Source organism: Phaenicophaeus curvirostris, chromosome 1 (genome assembly GCF_032191515.1).
Source record: "Phaenicophaeus curvirostris isolate KB17595 chromosome 1, BPBGC_Pcur_1.0, whole genome shotgun sequence".
Classification (NCBI taxonomy): domain Eukaryota; kingdom Metazoa; phylum Chordata; class Aves; order Cuculiformes; family Cuculidae; genus Phaenicophaeus; species Phaenicophaeus curvirostris.
In genome coordinates, this window is record NC_091392.1 from 129,281,214 (window position 1) to 129,300,848 (window position 19,635).

Consider the following 19,635-nt stretch of genomic DNA (forward strand, 5'->3'; position numbering starts at 1 on the left):
CTGATCGCTCACCTGGAACCTAGGCTGCCCACACAAAACCCAGCCCATTGTTCTCCAACTGAAACTTCAGCCAAAGTGTCATTCCATTGGAAAACTAGGTGATCTTTCAGGAGAGGAGGTCCTAGACAATTTCCAGCTCTTAGAGATCCTCTGGAGCTGTCACCAATTCACATGGAAACCAAGGATGAGACACGGACACTTTCTAAACAAGTACCCACACAAGGCAGCTACCACTTACTGTCCCCAGTGGGCACTCCCAGGGGGATTGTACCATGCTAATCCAAATTTGGGCTGTGCAGGTGTTGCTCACTGCTCTGCAGTCCATAGGCAAATTAAAACTAAAAACATCCAACCAAACAGAGAAAAAATAAGCAATTGTTCAGGTCAGCTGCTCTGATCTGTTCACATTTTTCTCAGGTCCCCATACACCGCAAGTCACAGTGACAGGTAACAGACATAACCTATTACCAAGTGCTTCTTTTCCTATTGATAACACGCAGGCACCATCAATCCTACCTTGACTGAGGCCAGCTGGCCCTGGGTGAAGACTTAACATCAGCCAGCCTTGAGTAAATTACCTTCCCCTCTAGCTCTGGGACTGCAAATATCAGTCTACACCCCTGTGCTGACCCACTGGCTCACAGGCTGGGAGGCAGCAGACACAGGGTGAGTTAACAAGCTCAGTCAGTGCCTGGGGAGAATCGGTCTTTTCAGATGACAGATGCTGCAGACACTTTGTGTCCCTGCCAATAGCTGCTTAACACAACTACAAGCTCTTGCAAGAGTTAAGCACCAGCAGTTTCAAACAACAGGAGAAGTCCTTTGTGACCTTTGCTAAAATTTTAACCTGAGAAGAGGAGAGCTGTCTTGGGTGTGCACAAGCACCTACAGATTCATATGTTTATTTCAGTATGCTTTTTTTCAACAGCTGGGCTTGTCTTCTCTAGATATGAGTTTTTCCTGAGATACTCTGCATTTAATTATCGGCTGGGAAGGAAAGCTTGCAAGCACAGCTGTTATTGCAACATTTCAGTGCTTTGTCTTTCAGGACCAGATGGAATGAACTGTGCAAAAATGAGAAATCAAAAGTAAAGCAAACTTTCTCAAACTTTCAAAACAATGAGATGTGAGAAGCAGGCTGGAGCGGATTAAGTGTGCACATGGACCAGCTGAGCCAATACAGTGATGAGTCATGCGGCTACACTGAAGTGACACCATGCGTAGCACTCCTCCTGTGCAGAACTGCCAAGGGAAGGGACTCCTCTGCAAGTGAGGCTCATCCCTGGCCTGCCATATGTCTCTCTGTGGGCCTAGGTGAGGATTTGGCTCTGCCCTTATTTGGTCAAATAATCTTAATTCTTTTCATGGCTGGACCCCATCACAGATAAAGATGTTATTTGCAGAAGAAGGTATTCAGCTATTGAGCGCAGACGTGGAGGGTAGCACAGACCCCTTGGCTTGTTGGCAAGCAGGTGTGTGTTTGACTGCGTCTTCCTGTCCCTGTGGTGTCCAACAGGTATGAACTCCTCTAACAATGTGACTTGAAAGTACAAGCATGTGCTCAAATGCAACTTTGCTTTTTATTTGCTGCTGAAACACTCTTTCATGACTTTAGAAAGTTTAAAAGCTTCTTTTTGAAGGAAAAGAGCTAAAATAGGACAGCTGCCTCCCAAGCTTTCTCATTTACTTACCCTCGACATTAGCATTCAAAAATACAAAAAGCACTCGGGCACTGTGAGGGTGCAGTTAAGGTCACTCAGGGTGACCAGGAGGTTGTTCGGTGCTCTCAGCGTGGCAGAAGCCACCTGTAAAGTAAATGGTAACAGGTCTGTATTCATGGCCCAGGCCAGCAGTTTTTATTTAGAATCATAGAATCATAGAATAACCAGGTTGGAAGAGACCCACCAGATCATCGAGTCCAACCATTCCTATCAAACACTAAACCATGCCCCTTAGCACCTCGTCCACCCGTGCCTTAAACACCTCCAGGGAAGGTGAATCAACCACCTCCCTGGGCAGCCTGTTCCAGTGCCCAATGACCCTTTCTGTGAAAATTTTTTTCCTAATGTCCAGCCTAAATCTCCCCTGGCAGAGCTTGAGGCCATTCCCTCTTGTCCTGTCCCCTGTCACTTGGGAGAAGAGGCCAGCACCTTCCTCTCTACAACCTCCTTTCAGGTAGCTCTTCTCTGGACTCGCTCCAGAGCCTCAACATCCTTCTTGTAGCGACGGGCCCAGAACTGAACACAGGATTCAAGGAGCGGTCTCACTAGTGCCGAGTACAGAGGGAGGATAACCTCCCTGGACCTGCTGGTCACGCCGTTTCTGATACAAGCCAAGATGCCATTGGCCTTCTTGGCCACCTGGGCACACCGCTGGCTCATATTCAGTCGGCTGTCAACCAACACCCCCATGTCCTTCTCCTCCAGGCAGCTTTCTAGACAGACTTCTAGTCTGTAGCACTGCACAGGGTTGTTGTGCCCCAAGTGCAGGACCCGGCATTTGGCCTTGTTAAACCTCATGCCATTGGACTCTGCCCAGCGGTCCAGCCTGTTCAGATCCCTTTGCAGAGCCTCCCGACCCTCCAGCAGATCGACACTTCCACCCAGCTTAGTGTCATCCGCAAACTTGCTAAGGGTGCACTCAATGCCTTCATCTAGGTAATTGATAAAGACATTGAGCAGGGCTGGACCCAGCACTGAGCCCTGGGGAACCCCACTTGTCACTGGCCTCCAGCTGGATTTCACACCATTTCCCACCACTCTCTGGGCCCGGCCATCCAACCAGTTTTCCACCCAGGCCTGTCCAGGCCAGAGGCTGACAGTTTCTCAAGCAGAATGCTCTGAGAATTTCATGTGAAACACTTGCATCTAGGGTATTTCACTTTCATGTCCATCCCTTCATTAGCCCCAGCAGTTGGGTCACGGCCCCCAGGCAGCCGTCAGGTTGTGCCAGAGGTACTGGCGCTGCTAGGTCTGGATTTGCAAGCCAACAGGGATGGTGCTGCTCAAGAAAGATAGGGACAAACTTTTTATGAGGACCTGTTGTGACAGGAGCTGAACTTGGCAAGGGAGGTGAAGACTAACAAGAAGGGCTTCTACAGGTACGTCAGTCAGAAGAGGAAGGTTAAAGAGAACATACCCCCACTGATGGTTGGGAATGGTCACCTTGTATCAGCAGACGAGGAGAAGGCTGAGGTACTTAACAACTTTTTTTGCCTCAGTCTTCACTGATAACAGCTCTCCTCACCCCTCCTGGGTCATGGGACAGCAAGATGGTGACCAGGGGGGTAAACTCCCTCCCACTGTAGAGGATTATCAGGTTCGTGACCACCTGAGGAACCTGAATATTTACAAGTCTGTGGGACCTGATGAAATGCATCCTGGAGTCCTGAGGGAATCGGCAGATGTGGTTGCCAAACGACTCTCCATGATATTTGAAAAGTCATGGTAATCAGGAGAAGTCCTCTGTTGACTGGAAGAAGAGTAACATGCGCTTTTTTAAAAAGGGTAGAAAGGATGATCCTGGGAACTACCAACCTGTCAGCCTCACCTCTGTGCCTGGAAAGATCGTGGAACAGATCCTCCTAGAAGCTATGCTAAAGTACATGGAGGACATGGAGGTGATTAATGGCAGCCAGCACGGCTTCACCAGGGGCAAGTCCTGTATGACTGACTTAGGGACTTTCTATGATGGGGTAACCACAGCAGTGGACATGGGTAAACTAGTAGATGTGATCTGTCTAGATCTGTAAAGCCTTTGACATGGTCCCCCACAACATCCTTCTCTCTAAATTGGAGAGATAGGGATTTGATGGGTCGATGGTTTGGTGGATAAGAAACTGTTTGGAGGGTGGTATTCAGAGAGTAGTGGTCAATGGCTCGAAGTCCAGATGAAGATCCGTGACAAGTGGTGTCCCTCAGGGGTCCGTATTGGGACCAGTGCTGTTTAATATCTTCATCAATGATATTGACAGTGAGATTGAGTGTGCCCTCAGCAAGTTTGCAGATGACACCAAGCTGAGTGGTGTAGTTACCACACCAGAAGGACAGGATGTCATCCAGAGGGACCTGGACAGGCTGGAGAAGTGGGACTGTGAGAACCTCATGAGGTTCAACAAGGCCGAGTGCAATGTCCTACACCTGGGTAGGAGCAATCCCTGTTTTCAGTACAGGATGGGGGATGATGTGATTGAAAGTTGCCCTGCAGAGAAGGATTTGGGGATGCTGGTTGATGAGAAGCTTAGCATGAGCCGGCAATGTGCGCTCACAGCCCTGAAGGCCAACAGCATCCTGGGCTGCATCAAAAGAAGCATGACTAGCAGGTCAAGGGAGGTGATTCTGCCCCTCTGTTCCTCTCTTGTGAGACCTCACCTGGAGTACTGTGTCCAGTCCTGGAATCCTCAACATAAGAAGGATATGGAACTGTTGGAACGGGTCCAGAGGAGCGCTACAAAAATGATCCAAGGGCTGGAGCACCTTCCATATGAGGACAGGCTGAGAGAGTTGGGCTTGTTCAGCCTGGAGAAGAGAAGGCTCTAGGGAGATCTTATAGCGACCTTCCAATGCCTGAAAGGGGCTACAGGAAAGCTGGGGACAGACTGTTCATAAAGGCTTGTGGTGACAGGACGATGGGGAACAGGTATAAATTCAACAGGGTCAAATATAGGCTTGATATAAGGAAGGATTTCTTCACCATGAGGGTGGTGAGGCACTGGAACAGGCTGCTCAAGGAAGCTGTGCCTGCCCCATCCCTGGAGATGTTCAAGGCCAGGTTAGATAGGGCCTTGGGCAGCTTGATCTAGTGGGAGGTGTCCCTGCCCATGGCAGGGGTGGTTGGAACTAGATGATCTTCAAGGTCCCTTCCAACCTAAACTATTCTATGATTCTATGACTCTAGGATGATGTGTAGTGGTTTTAAACTAAAAAAGAGTAGATTTAGACTAGCTCTAAGGAGGAAATTTTTTACAATGAGAGAGGTGAAACACTGAACCAGGTTGCCCAGGTTGGACAGGGCTCTGAGCATCCTGATCTAGTTGAGGATGTCCCTGGTCATTGCAGGGGGAGGGGGTGTGTGGACTTTTAAAGGTCCCTTCCAACCAAACCATTCTGTGATTCAATGATCATTTCAGTGCGACACCTGCAGTGAGTTTGTCCCAGGCATTCCCAGTCTGTGTTAGTATCTCTGGATCTAGAGGATGAATGGTCTCTCAGCAAGCCAAAGGAAGGAATTGATTTGAATTACTAAGATCCGAGTTTTGCCAATTTGGTGTTAACCCCTTTCTTTTCCTTGATCTGGGTGGCAGCAGGGCTTGCAGTGCATTGCTAGGGTGGGAAGGAGCAGCTGCAGAGCTGGGAATGCAAAAGGACAGCACTGCCACAAGAGATTTTAAGGCATAAGTATGATGGAGCCACATCGAGGTGCTGGGAGCCGTCCTGTGCTCACCAGCTCAGTAGCACTGAAGGAGCCTCCCTCCAGAGGTGCTCTTCTCTCCCTGTTACAGCAGAAGGACCCCAGATCACTAGCTGACATCAGAGCTTTAACTCTTAACCCAAGTGGAATTAAGCAAGGTTAACCCCACAGCTGATGGCTTTCTGAAGCCACAGAAAATCTTGTGGCAGAGAAGGATTTGAAATCAGATTTCCTTGGCTCATGCCCTAATGTCTGGACAATCTTTCCTTTCTGGGGACAGGCATCTGAGAGCCAGAGTCTTGTCTGCAGTGGCAGCAGCATATATTCAAACACTGTGACAGCAGAGACTGCCTCAAGTACCTTTTCCTCTCAGAATTAATCAGATTATTTCCTCAGGATAATATTTTATTAATGCAACTGTAACCTGTTCCATTAATACCTTTATTTACCAGTAGCTGCCTGTCATGGGCTTATGCTGCTGTGCACTGTGCAGAGCGCTGGCTGGTGAGATTCAGCACCTGCCCCCAGTACTGTCAGTAGGTGTCCTCACACTAATGCCAAGTAAAGTCCAGCTCTCCCTGTTTCTTTCTCAGCTGCTTATAAAGAAGGAGAAAAGTGTCCTGGCTTCCTTTGGAGGGGCAAAGAATCCAGTCCACGAGCTTAAAGGAGTGGATTTCTAGGAAGGCAGGATTTCAGACAGCTTTCTGGAGCTCTTCTTGTTGCCCATGCAAGAAAATAATCTCTTTGGATAGCTCATCCTGTATTAGCTTCCTGATTCATCTCCCAGACTCTTGAGCCAGGGCTGTCTACACTTCATTAGTTCACTGAGCCCTGTTGCACCTGCTGCATACATGTTATTAGGTCACTGATGATTAAATAATTCAGTCTCTCTGAAATGACAGTCCTCAAAAAAAAGTGGGTTACATGCTGAGGCCAATCCTGTTTGCCTCAAGGAAGACTGGTGGTACTAGCCAACCTTGTTGGGATAATTTTTGATGGAGAAGGAGCAGCAGTAACAGGCTGTGTTTGTCAGAAATATAGGCTGTGATTTCTCTGCCTTCAAAGTGTTTTCAGAACAAAGGTCTCTGCTCTCCTGCTTCTTCAGGTCACAGAAACAAGGATTCAGATAAATGAATATTCCCTGTAGCAACACTCAGCTAAATAATGACAAGCTGTTGCCAAAACATTAAATATATGCAGGCTACATTAGATAAGAAAAATACAGCAAAGAACACCTTCCAATTTCTTTTATGAAGCTGGATGTGGTGGTTAACACAGGAGTGATTTTCCCAGTTCTAATGGGTGAATATTGACCTTGTGCTAATCATAGGATCACAGAATGGTTGAGGTTGGAAGGCACTCCTGGAGCCCATATGGTTCAACCTGCCCCAGCTCAAGCAGGGCCACCTATAGCTGGTTGCCCAAAGTCATGGTGTGATAGCTTTTGAATATCTCCAAGGATGGAGATTCCACAACCTCCTTGGGCGCCCTGGGCCAGGGCTTGGTCACGGTCACAGTGAAAAAGTGTTTTCTGAGATTCTGAGGAAACCTCCTGTGTTCCAGTTTGTGCCTATTGCCTCTGGTCCTGTCACTGAGCACCTAATAGACCTGAACAGTCTGGCAGTCTTCGAGAAGGTAAGCCTGGGTGCTAGAGGCAAATTGTGCACATTTTCTTCTTTATGGAGGTCACAATTACTGAGCCCTCCACCAGTGGGAGAAGGTTTAGAATTCTGCACTTGATACTAGAGACAGGACAGATTTGAGTAAAATATGAGCCATCTTGGCACATCAGATAGTTTAATTTAGAATAAATAAATGCAAAATAATGACACATGCCTTGAAAATGTATTTGTTCTGGTGAATGAAAAGGATAATACCAAAGCTGTTTGAGGTGTTTTTTTAGTTTTTAATATGACTATTACATATACATTAGATATAATGCTTTGGGACAGCAGCAATGTTGTTACGTGTGTATCAAAAGCTGAACACCAGTGCTGCATATTTGGTCTCTTCAAGTATTGACTCTGTTTCTTAAGGCTCCAGCTGCTGAAAGCAAGGGATTAAAAAAAAAAAAGCAAGCTTAGCTTTAATTCTGAAAAATCTGTGGTCAAGCATTAAAAGCTGCCCTGATTCAGGAGCCACAAGTCACATTAAACAAACACCCCATTTTATTCTCAGTTCTCACTGTTTTTAAGCCCACCTTGTGGTTTTAAAAGTTGGATTCATAAATTTCAGTTACTGGGGCTTGTAACAACTTGGCCAAAATGACACAGGGAAAGTGAAAATCAAACCCTTTTAGATAAAGTTGGTTTTCCTACTACTTTCTAAGTCCCTAAAGAACTTCTAAAATTTAAAGTATTTTTGCCACTTATGATTTGTATTTACATTTGTGTTTCACTCAATTTGGACAAAAAAAACCAGTCTGGTCTTTCTGAGTATTGCAGCACCGTGACCTGCAAAATTACTGCTTTGAGGTTTCAGCATCTGCCTACAGCAAACTTACACACACCTAGCAAATTTATGTTCCTCTATATATCACCCACTTCCCATCGTATTAAGAGACACATAAGGAAACCATTGCCAAAAAAACCCCCAATCCTGCTACTAACATATACATCTAGGTTGAGGATTAACATGAATAACTTGTACCCTTCTAACAGATGAGAGGATTATATGGTCTCCTATTATGTAGGGAGTAAATAATCAATCTGATTTTCTTTAAGACAAAAGGCTAAATTTGAGGCTTCAATAATTACTTCTTCCCTGATATAAAAGACAGCTGCATAAGGCAAAATGTGCAGTGATGCCTGAGCACAAAAAATGAGAGCAACTCTCAAAAGGCTTTGTAAAATTCGAAGAGGAGCAGTAAATACACCTATTTAAGGGGAAATAAAAATTATTTATTTATTAATTTTATTAGAACTAATTTTGATATCTCATTCCTCTCCTTTGATCCCACTTCTTCTTAAGACTAAACAGATTAGACTGCTAATGAGATACCTCAGGATGTAAAATTACCTGCAAAATTGTCCTTCTCCCTGTGAGCTTCTCAAGCCCAGGCTCAGAGTTTCCATTACCATAAGCTGCATAACAACTCCTGAGATGCAGACAGTGATACTGTTATCTGAGAGAGTGGAAATCAAATTGCATAAGGGTCAGAGAATGATTTTTATCAGTCCAAAGAGACACATTTTTTAGTGCTGTTTTTCAGGGAGATACAGGTTCTCAGTCAGCTGAGGCCTGAAGTTTCCTCCCTGGCTCACGCAGAAGTTGTCACGCAGAACTTCTTCCCTGGTTCACGCAGAAGTTTCCACAGAGTTCTCTGGGAAATGCAAAATCATAGAACATACCTGCTATGAGGCAGGGTGGCTTGCACACACTTCTGATATTTTTTTAAAAAAAATACCACTTTAAAATGATACTTCAGGTTCGATGCAAACATCAAGAAAAAAAAAGAGTGAGAGACAGAGATTCACACCTTTACTTACTGACTTGTGCAGAGTTATTTACAAATTCTGAATACACTACAATGATCCCACTCTGCCAGGATGCCAGCTGATGTTTGCAGGGCTGCCAGAGAGAGGAAAAGTTAAAAAAAACCCCAACGTATAAACTCCTGGGTGTCATGATGCCGTGTTTTACAGAGTCACTTCTTTAGAAATGAGGTGACAACAAACTGGCTTTAGTTTTGGCTACCCTGCTTCAAAAAAAAAAAAAAAAAATTCCCAGGGAGAAGCACAAAACCAACCAGAGACAAAGAAATGTCTGGAAAAAGACAGGATACAGGCTGGACAGATGTGAATTTTCCTGTCTATACTGGAGAAAAATAACACAGGAAATGATTGAAGAAAAACACCCATAACAAATTATGAATGGTGAATGGAAAAATAAAGCAGAACCTTCTGCAAATACATTTCTATAGCAGTTATACTGCTGAGTGTGTATTACAGGTATTCATCTGTCTTGATTCATGGAAGAGAGAAATTACTGTGGTCAAAAGTGAAGCAGATGCTGGCTTTGAGCAGACTGCAGCAGTTCAGGTTTCAGATTCCAGAGAATCCAGAAGAAATGACAGCATGTCAGTCAAGGCAGTGGTGATCCAAAGTCTGTCTACTGAAAGATTTTTGATAACTTCAGGGTTCTTCCCTTTTCATCCAATGCTTTTTGGCACTGCACAATGGCTGAGTGACATCCTGGGTGCAATGGATCAACCTGAAGCAACAGCTCCATGTGTTCTGCGTTAGTGTTGCTATTAGTTTCATATATTATTTCTGTAACATCTCCCAAACTCTGTCAAGCACCCCTGGGTTTCCGTGCTCAAAACTTGAGATGACTGCAAGTTTCCACAGACCATATTGATATTCAGCTTGTGAAGCTGGAAGTCCACGATGAGACAATCTCCACCCAGCCAATGGGCCATAAAAAGGCCACTGTGCCTTGTCACCTACATTCAAAGCCACATATAGAATCATCCAAACCAGAGCAAAGTTGTAAACTCAAGCATACATTTGTATGCAAGAACAAAACCATGACGAGTCTCTCAAGATGTGGGCTGCAAGCAGGACCATCCAGTAAGCACCTGCACTCTGCTCAGACTTTCCAGTTCATGCAAAACCAAGCGATTGCAGCGTGTCAAACAAATTCAGAAAATAAGGCAATGAATCAAATCTGAAGGAAGTAAAAAAGTATGGCTGAGGGTCCAACCCATCAAAATACGCATTTAACTAAGTTAGCTTCATAATTAAAGTGGAGGAAATCAAACTGCATTTTTCTTCTTCAAATTAGAGCTTAACTGTGGTGGTAAAACTCCAGGCAGGAGGAAGATGGCGTTGGCCTGCCTCTGGCTCAGATCCTGAGGTCCAGCACTAACCCTTCTGCCTGTCACACTTCACAGAAACATCCATTGTTCATTTGCTCTTGCTTTGACACAGCTCCACAGGCACTTGATGTCTAGCTCCGCTTGGAGCGTTCTATACCTCCAACAGCAGTTTGAAAGGCTGCAAGAACAAATGTGCAGCTTTAAAAATAGAAAATACATTACTATTTGCACTAATGTGGGTGACGGGAGTAAATAGGTTGGGGGGAAACATGAAGACCAGTTCCAAATCAGAGCCTAGAAGTCCTGGGATGCCTGGATTGAATTTTGCAACTATTTTTGAGGTAACAAATTCAGAAAGCGTAGCCCTGAAGAGGCACCTTCTGAATAACGCAATCACTCAGATATTTGGAGAGCTATCAAAGGAACAGCTTGCTTTTGGAGGGATTTTCTTCACTATGTGGTATGGTACTAAGCACTAGAAACAAACTTTTTCCCAAGGAGGACTCTCTTCATCCCAGAGGACATTTTGGCTGATAGCTTCAAGTGACTGATGACTCTGGCAGCACTGGTTTCTTTAGCAACCAAGCTGAGACACCCAAAAGAGAGTTGCTTTTCTGTTGGTGGAGAATGGTCTCTCCCAGCATGGCCACCCCGGAGGGCTAATTGCTTTTGGAAGTGCACACCTCCATCACCCAAGGTGATTAATCTCAAGGGAAATTGCTGTAAGAACTCATTAACGAAACAGGAAGCTGTTATTTCTCATCGAGTGTATCGTGTCCTTTATGAAGAGCACAGGGCTGGGAGACAAAACCCAGGTGAGATTATGTTCTGGCTTTTTCCTCTCAGATAAGAGTGTAAAAACTGCAGTAAACACTGCATGCTTTGTATCAGTCTGCTCAACACCAGTATTGGAGGCTTAATGCACCCTAAACCTGTGACAGACAGCACAAACTACTGAATTCCTTAAGTGACCTTGGAAAGGAATCAAGGTATCAAGTAGCAGTCCTACATCCAAGCCTCCTGATGGCAAGATGTCCAGCATAGCTTTTTAAAACATGTTATTCTGTTGTATGGGGGTGGAGCAAGGTGGTGGACATGCACCGACCTCCTTGCTACCTCCTTGCTACCTCAGAAACCCAATTACTTTTCCCCAAATTGCCTTTTGCTCTTCATTGTGGTCCTACCAGAGCCGACATACTGCCTCCTCCTTAGTTGTCATACTTGCTGGGCTCTGCATGCCATTTGCCATCACAGGGCTGGACACTCTAGGACTGCTCCACTACTGCTCACCTGCACAAGGTGAGCAGTTCCTGGTGGAAGGCCTGTGGCAGAGAGATGTTACCTGTGCAGTTGCCAGCTGTTATAGTCATGTTTCATTGGAGACCACAGTGTGGTGATGAGTAAGTGAATGGGAAGTAAAAAAAAATTACGTTTCGTGTGGGAGCAGCCAAGCTAAGGGAAGAATGCCCCTCTTCCTCCTTCCCACAAACAACAGACTAGGTGCAATATATAGCCTTAGCCTTGTCTAGCCCATCACATTTCTGATGCATAAAGCATCCTCAAAATGTCTTCAGATAAGACACACTTCCTAACTCATGCTATTTAAGTTAAAAAATATTGCAATAAACATAAATGATTTCAGGATTTAACTGGGAATACCAATTCAGCGTTTAGCAATGGGACTACAGGGATGACACAGCTAATGCAGCTGCTTCCAGACAAATGCCTGAAATGGTAGATGCCAGAGAAACACTGGGGACTTGAGAGCCTGCTGCAAACTGACTTCAGGTACCCAAGGTCTCCTGCTCCGAAGTGCCTTTGGTTGAGGGCATGCAGTGCCCTGGGGGATAAAAAAGAAGGCAGGGGAAGTAAAACAGGAGAAGAGATAAGACCAGCAGGTGAAAGCTCTGACTCAGCTACGGGATGTGGATACCCAGAGATTTTTTTCATTCACTAATATTCCTTTATTCCACTTCACCACAGAAACCATGTGAGCGTCCAGTCTAAGCAGGCACGCTTCTGAAGCAGCACTACCTTAAAACGAGCGGAAGCATGAAAAAGGACTTTTGAACTTCTATTTCTTTTCTTTCTCACTTCCACAGGGAACTATTTTCCTAGAGCAAGAAGATGCACCTTTTAATTTTTAAGAAACATTATTTGGAACGTGAATTTAAATACAAAGAGCCAATCTAGAATTGTATGACGGCACCCCAGAGTATCATCTAATTGTAAAAACTAAGAATGGAGAAGCCATCCAAATCCATCCCGTTGCCGATGCAGAATAGCTCCCTACAGAATATTTACAAGTTTTTAACACCTTGGCCTTGTGCCTCACATGCACCAGAGACACACTTTTAGGCCAATAAAACATCTCCTGTCATGGCTTATTGCTGTAAGAATTAATTTATCACTAATTATTTCCTCTTTTAAAGCCCTGCTCTTTGGATAGCTGTGACATAATTCTTAAAAAATCACACTTGTTAAAGAGCAGAAGTGCACCATCCCCTCCAGTTCCCTGCCTGCCTGTGAAGGCGAGCTCTTCAAATACTTTCCTTTCCCTAGTTTAATTTCAGATCTTGCTGTTGATGAGGGGCCAAAAACACTGATCATGCGGGTGCTGGAGTGAACGGCTTAAGTCCTCTCACTTCTCCTGCTTGGGTCTCTTCCAGGCAAGGGTCTGCTGGAGGCTGGGAAGGGCTTTTAGTTTGTGCCATCCAGGTTAGAAAAGGGTGCACCTCTCCAGGCTTAATCAGGAAGCCAAGCCTGAACCTGACAAAGCGGGGCCTGACAAAGTAAAGATGAAATTTTGACTTAACTGAAGCCTAAGGAAATGTGATTTCACTTTAAATAAGTGTCTCTCTGTCTCTCTCACATACGCACAATCCCAACTTCAGTGATTTCATCTTTCATAGTTGAAGGTCAGCCATTTGAATGCTGTATTTTTTCCACAGCGAGTCACAGATTCTGCTCTCCTGGCAGATCTGCACAATTGACGGCTTAAATAAACCACAAAAGCAGGACAATCTGAAGTTATTGGATGCTTTTATTATAATGTAGCACCCAGCTCCATATCACATACATTTTCCAAAATTAGATGGGCATAGTATAGAACACTATATATTTTGCAGCTTACCACATGGACAGTCTGCAGCTGTGAAAACAAATTGCTTAAATCTGGCTATCTACTTCATAAGTTAAAATTCAAATATATAATAGCCTCAGGGTATTTTTTTAGATTAACAACTATAATGCTTGCAATATGATTTTTATATCAAAAAAAATCAGTAACAAGACTAAAACTTAGCACATATGTTCATAGCACATTATCATGAAGATAACTGAAACAAGCTTCAAAATACATCATCTCTTCTCAAAGGTACTATATCACTTGGATATCCTTTACTGAAAAAATACTTTTACTCTTTAGTCAATGAAGCATGTGGCTTCACAAAGGCCTTTTTCACTTGGTTTATAACACCATGTATTTTTTTTGTTAAGGACCATGTGTGCTGAAGGCTGAAAACACTGAGACCCCTCATTCCCTGGCTTGCAACTTGTATAGGCTTTCCTTCTCCTTATCTGGAAGCTCAGCTGGGAAAAAAGCAGCTTATGTACCACCAAAAGGCAATTTTCACATTATGTCTATCCTAACTGCTTCCTATGAAGGGTTCAAAGCCCCAGCCATCCCTTCAGGGTCATGTTACTGTGCAAGTAGTCCCCACCCTGTGCTGATTAGCCCTGGCAGTGTCAAGCTGGGACTGTCTATGTGAGAGCCAAACAAGCTCCTCTCCCTGATGTGTACACACGATTCCCAGCAGCAAAACTACCACCACACACATAAAGAACAGTTTGAAGGATCTTTTGAGTTAAAAAGGATATCCACTAGCTTACCAATAAAAGGGCTGAAACCACTATCACACATTTTTGCTACGTCAGCTAAGTTCTCTGGAAGAGAGAACTGAGAACTGTCTAGAAAGAAGGGGTAATGTTTTCACTGCATCCTAGTATAAATTTAATAACTAGGAGAAGGACATTGATCATTTGTTCACAATTCATTTGCTCACAGGTAGTTTGTTTAAAGGAATGCCTCTGAAATGGGAACTGTTCACCTTGCTTAATTACCAGGTCATTATTTATATTTAATAGCTCACATAAAAATGGCTTGATCTACAAAGGCAACCAGTCACCACACTTAGCTGAGCATTTTCCTTTTTTCACCACTAAATTATCATGTATTGAAACAAACACTCAAAGAAGGCATCAAGTGATATGAACATTAGTAGATCCATAACAAAATCCATGGTCAAAAGGAAGACACACGAGTGCACAGTTACACACCCACAGAGGAAGACCCTTATCTGCTCCATCTAGTCTTGTCCTGCAGACAAAAGTATTTAATTGTCCAAACCAAAACAGCCGCATGAAATTGAAGCTTTAGAATGGGCACCACGCTCATGGTCTTTCCATCCTCTCACGTGAGGCCATGCTCCAGCTCCTGTTTGCAGTTACCTTCTCTTGTTGGGCACGATCTGCTCTTTATAAATACCTACAAAAACCATGAACTGAGGAATGTGACCCCACATGTGGGAAGCTGGTCTCGCTCCTTGGTCAGGCCTTAAGCTGGGACAGGCAAATCTTAGTTGCTGTTCTGGGTCAGGCCCATCAGGGGTTTAAAGTTGACCGGTTCAGAAAGTGCCCCAAAAATTGAGCAAACCACCTGAGAGGACACCCCTTCTGACCAGATGGTCTGTCTTGGGTCTAGGAGCATCTCCCATCCAAAGTTTCAGAAAGTAAAGGCTTCTGCGAAGAAATGATGATTTTGCTGTACCCACATTATTCCAAATTAAAAATATTTTTTTTTATAAAATCTGTGATACAGAATTTAGATGTTTATTTTGACCAGCCACAGTCTGTTAATAGTAGCCATGAGTGTGGCTGCATGGAGTGGCTGCATGGAGCACAGTCTATAGCTTCATGATAACTTTTCCTCTTCCTTTTAAAATGCTATCAGCATCCCCAAACCAGACACACCTTTCATTTTGCATGGGCTATCACGAACTCCTAAGTACTGAGACATACACAAGAATAATAGTTCCTGCACCATATATATAAAACACACCGACCTTGAATATTTCGCTTTACTCTCTATGTCAAGTAGTGTATCATCATCATAGCCAACATCTCAGCAAACAGAATACAAATCAATTCACGCTCTAAGCCTTAAAGCTGAGTGGGGCATTCGATTGCATCCTTAAAAATGTACGGATGGTTAAATTTTAAATTTATTATGTCCTGTCTGTGGTAAACTAACAACTGAGTAAATATTTCATTGTTGGCTAACCAACTATCCTAATTTCCAGTGGATTAAACAAAATCCTGTATGTTAGAAGGGACAGATCTGAAAAAGATAGAAAATAGACTTTTCCACTATTCCTTTGAACAGCATCTATTACATGAATAGCCCAGAGAAATAAATGGAGGATTATGCTAAAGGAAGCTTCTATCAAACACGGAAAAATCATCCACTGCCTTAAAAATGTAATGTGTGTATTTGTTTGCAATCACTGAAACGCTTTCCTTAAAAACCACCCATAAAATAACAAAACAAAGGTGCCATATGATTATTTCCTATTGAACAGGAGGGGTTTATTAACCAAATGACAATGCAGGAACTGAGAAGCAAAGCAAGAAAGACCACTCCATTAAAATCTCAGGAATGATTCAGTGTTATGAACATATGAAGTAAATGATAATATCTGAACAGTACCACTAAGAGGGCAGCAGCTGTTTTGCAGCTTCCCAGAAAAGTCTGCAGTTCTCACATTTTGTCACTGACTAGGAATGATGAGGAATGACTGTCTGACCCCAGCTATGCAACAGCCGTAGAAAAGAAGTCCCAAGTCCAGAGAAAAGGTTGTTGCTTATTACATAGTGATGTTTAGTTGAATCAAAACCAATGCATTACCAAAACAGATTTTCAGTAACAATTCTGCATGTGCTTGTTTTCACCTTCAGGCTTCCGGATCCATGTCCCACATCCATACCCCTTCCAGCGAAAGTAGGCGGTTTCCTCATCACTTCAAACATTCCTGTTGATATCTGTCTTATCTCTCAAAAAACATTTGGCTGCTCTGTTGTCCTCCAATACCCCACCACAGCCTACCCATGATCCGCCCCAAAGGGAGGCTGCGCAGCTGCTTCCAACCTGCTTCCCCTCCCTATCAGCCCCAGGGCCACCCTACAGCTACAGGGAGAAAGCATCACACCAACAATGGTAAAAAAAACTGCTGCACTGTTTCTGCAAGGCAAACGCATATGCTTAAATTAGGTCAGTGAACAACAGCATATGAAATACGTGCAGCGTCATATTTAAGACAGATAACAGGTAGCTGATGTTTCCTTGCAGTGAAGCACACATCATATCCGTGGAGGGAGCAGGGTTATGTCTGAAGTTGCCCCATGTAAGAGTAGTGGCCCAAGAAATAAAGAAATATTAGTCAGCCAGCTTCCACTGTGAGAACTGAGACCAAAGCCAACAACTACTGCATTTACAGAAAAACCCCCATGGGATTCAGCTGGCCTTGGATCAGACCCAGGTTAAAAATTAATCTTTGCTTCTTCATTTAGAAAATAGATGGGCCTCGGCAGCTTCATCCTGTCAGTAGCACCTCCAGAGAGGTGCAAAGGAACCTTAACGAAAGCCTGTTGTAGAAGCGATTATTTCCATCACGTATTTTATAACCTCATACAAAGCACTTTTCCATCTTTCTTCTTTTGGAAATACAGTTCTTTTACACATCCTCAAAACACATCAGCGGCTATTAAGACAATAAGGCAGGCTAATATAAATGTACATAGAACAGCTTTTATAAAAATGCCTGAATGCATTTTTAACCTCGACAGAAATACACTGTTGGTTAAACAAGGAAAAGAAAAGAAAAAAGCTATAAATCAGTGATCTCAAACATGCTAAAAGTATGCAGAGACACCGGCAGTTGCAAGCAAGTGATCAAACACTGGTGATAGGAAACACTTATAGCTCAAAAATAAAACCAGGGTTTTTTTTTGTAATTTCCAAAATAATTTTAGTATTTTTTACTGTTCTCTCATATGATTTGAACTTATAAAATACAAGTTCTTTAACATTAAAATACATCTGTGATTGCTTAATAAACAGTGCTAAGAAAATAATTATCTGACATATGATTGTGGATAAAGTATGTCTAGTGAGTTTTATTCTTGTAGTACATTAAACCCACAGGTACTCTACCATAATACAATCCTACAGGAATCAGCAACATCCAGAAGCCCATCTCAGAGGATGAGTTTATATTCAAGCAAGAATTCAGGAATGCTGGACCTCTTAATGATCAGGGCAGGAGGTTCTGCCAGAATGTATATAAATCAGGAATTCTTTACATAAACTACTCTCAGGTTATTCACTTCAGTGATAAATTGCATTTATACACTAGGCTGGGAAGAGGGAGGAAGGCAGGTGAAACATCCACCCTGCTCAGAAATATCTGGCAGTCAGATATTTGGTTTCGGTACCGTCTTCACCTGCAAAGGCAAATGCGTGCAGCAGGGTGAAGGGAGACCCAACAATCTGGTCCTCCCCACAGCCACCCCACCTCGGTGGAAATTGCCCAGCTGCAGGACACTCTCCTCCTTGCAAGGCTCTCAGTACGCACGCTCCGCTCTTGCCACTGCATGCCGGTGCGGGAGGTCACAACACAGTGACAGGACGTAACTGCTCCAGTTGTGTTTCCAAGGCAATTCGTTCCTTGTGAACCTCCTGCAGGAGGAAAAGATGCAGCGTAACTTTAGGGATGTTCTCATGCACCGCCCCAACCTGGTGAAAAGCAGCCAGACAAACCAACGGCATTGACTGGAGGGTAAGGGCTCTGCTGTCCAAGTAGCTCTCCTCGCGGTCTCAAATGTACCAATGCCACACAAACAGCTCGTGCAGCTGTCTCCTGCTGCCTCCCTACAGGAGGGCAATACAGAGGCTCAATCACTTGCTCGGGCTGTCACGGAGAGGAGCAGTCATCCACTGGCCAGCAGAATAGCTTGCAATACAGCAGAGCTGCTGACAGGCTGGCAATTTCACCAAAGAAAATGTGGCTATTTTGAAATCACACTGATTTTTAGAACTTTTTATTCATAAAAATCAACTTCTTTCCTTCCAGAAATGAATGAGACTTTGCCTTTCTAAGACAACACAGGCTTTGCAATATACCTCTTTGGCAGCCATGTCAGGAAGATCATCAGTCTCAGCTGGAAACTAACTTTAAAGGCTTTGGGGATCCATGATTTTGTGAAAGCCTCTCCTAGTCTTGAGGCTGCCTCTGTGCTGAGGAGCACCTTGCTTTTACTGACCTCCCACCAAAGAGCTCCCCAGCCTGTGCAGTTACCAGGCTGACCTATAACTCCCTCAAGCTTTGGTATCCCATTTGGACAGGCGCACAGCCCCAGCCCAGTAGTGCACTTGAATGCTTCTCATGCCTCAGTGCAAGCTGTGCCTCACCTGCACCCATCAGATCTTCTGGTCCCCACAAAAACATTAAGGCCCTGTTCTGTAAGAAAGATTCCAGCCAGCAAGAGGACTTGGAGGACCAGTTCAATTCTCTGCTCTTGTGTGAACTCAGGCATATCTCTGTATTTACGCGCTTCCTTTACCGTACTGTAGAATGCAGATAACAGCACTGGCCTGTTTTGTGAAGGTTGGGAAATTTAAGCATGCTGAAGATAGTGCATGGAAGCAGATAAGAACCGAGCCAAGGAATGATGGCAATGTGCTGTCATTAAAAGCTTTCATCTCTGTGCTTATTTCAATTGCTGTCCTATATTTTGCTAAGATTCAGTACAGAGCATCCACCCTGCATCAGTCTGGGAAGCTCCTTGAAAGCCAGTTACAAATTATGTTAAAGCAAAATTGAACATGGAATCAAATGTTCACAGTGACTGAAGAAAAAGTGTAACTGGAATTTCCCATGCCTTTCCACACAAATGTGTTCATAATATGTAAGTAAGAAAAAGCTGTAACGGACAAAAAAAGTCTGTACTACCTTTAAACTGAGAAAACAGAACCACAACTCATGCTTATAAGAAAAGAACAAGTTAAGCGACAAGTCCGCAGAGATTAAAAATTGGTGTTAGATGCTCACATAAAGCATGGTTCTGCTAGTTCACGTACATCAAATGCCTTACTCCAGGAGACAGTTATGTAGCACAACTGATAAGGAAACGGGCAAGCTATGTTTGAGTTGCTCTTCTGCACTAGGCGACACCATCACAGTATCAAACTTTTCAGAAAGACAAAGGTCACCCTTTAGACTTACTCTGACTGCCAGTGGAGCTGTAGGCCCAGAGGTTATAACTTTTCCCAGAAAGCCTCATCCTATCCA

General features: G+C 43.9%; 1 protein-coding gene across 1 annotated transcript in view; it reads right to left on the reverse strand.

The window, feature by feature from the left end:
- Window positions 1-13,253: 13,253 nt before the first annotated feature.
- Window positions 13,254-19,635, reverse strand: part of REPS2 (RALBP1 associated Eps domain containing 2) — a 101,709-nt gene continuing 95,327 nt past the window's right edge. The window contains exon 19 of the mRNA XM_069854618.1: window positions 13,254-18,023. Coding sequence (XP_069710719.1) covers window positions 17,955-18,023 — 69 coding nt within the window. The 3' untranslated portion in view covers window positions 13,254-17,954. The remainder of the gene's footprint in view (window positions 18,024-19,635) is intronic.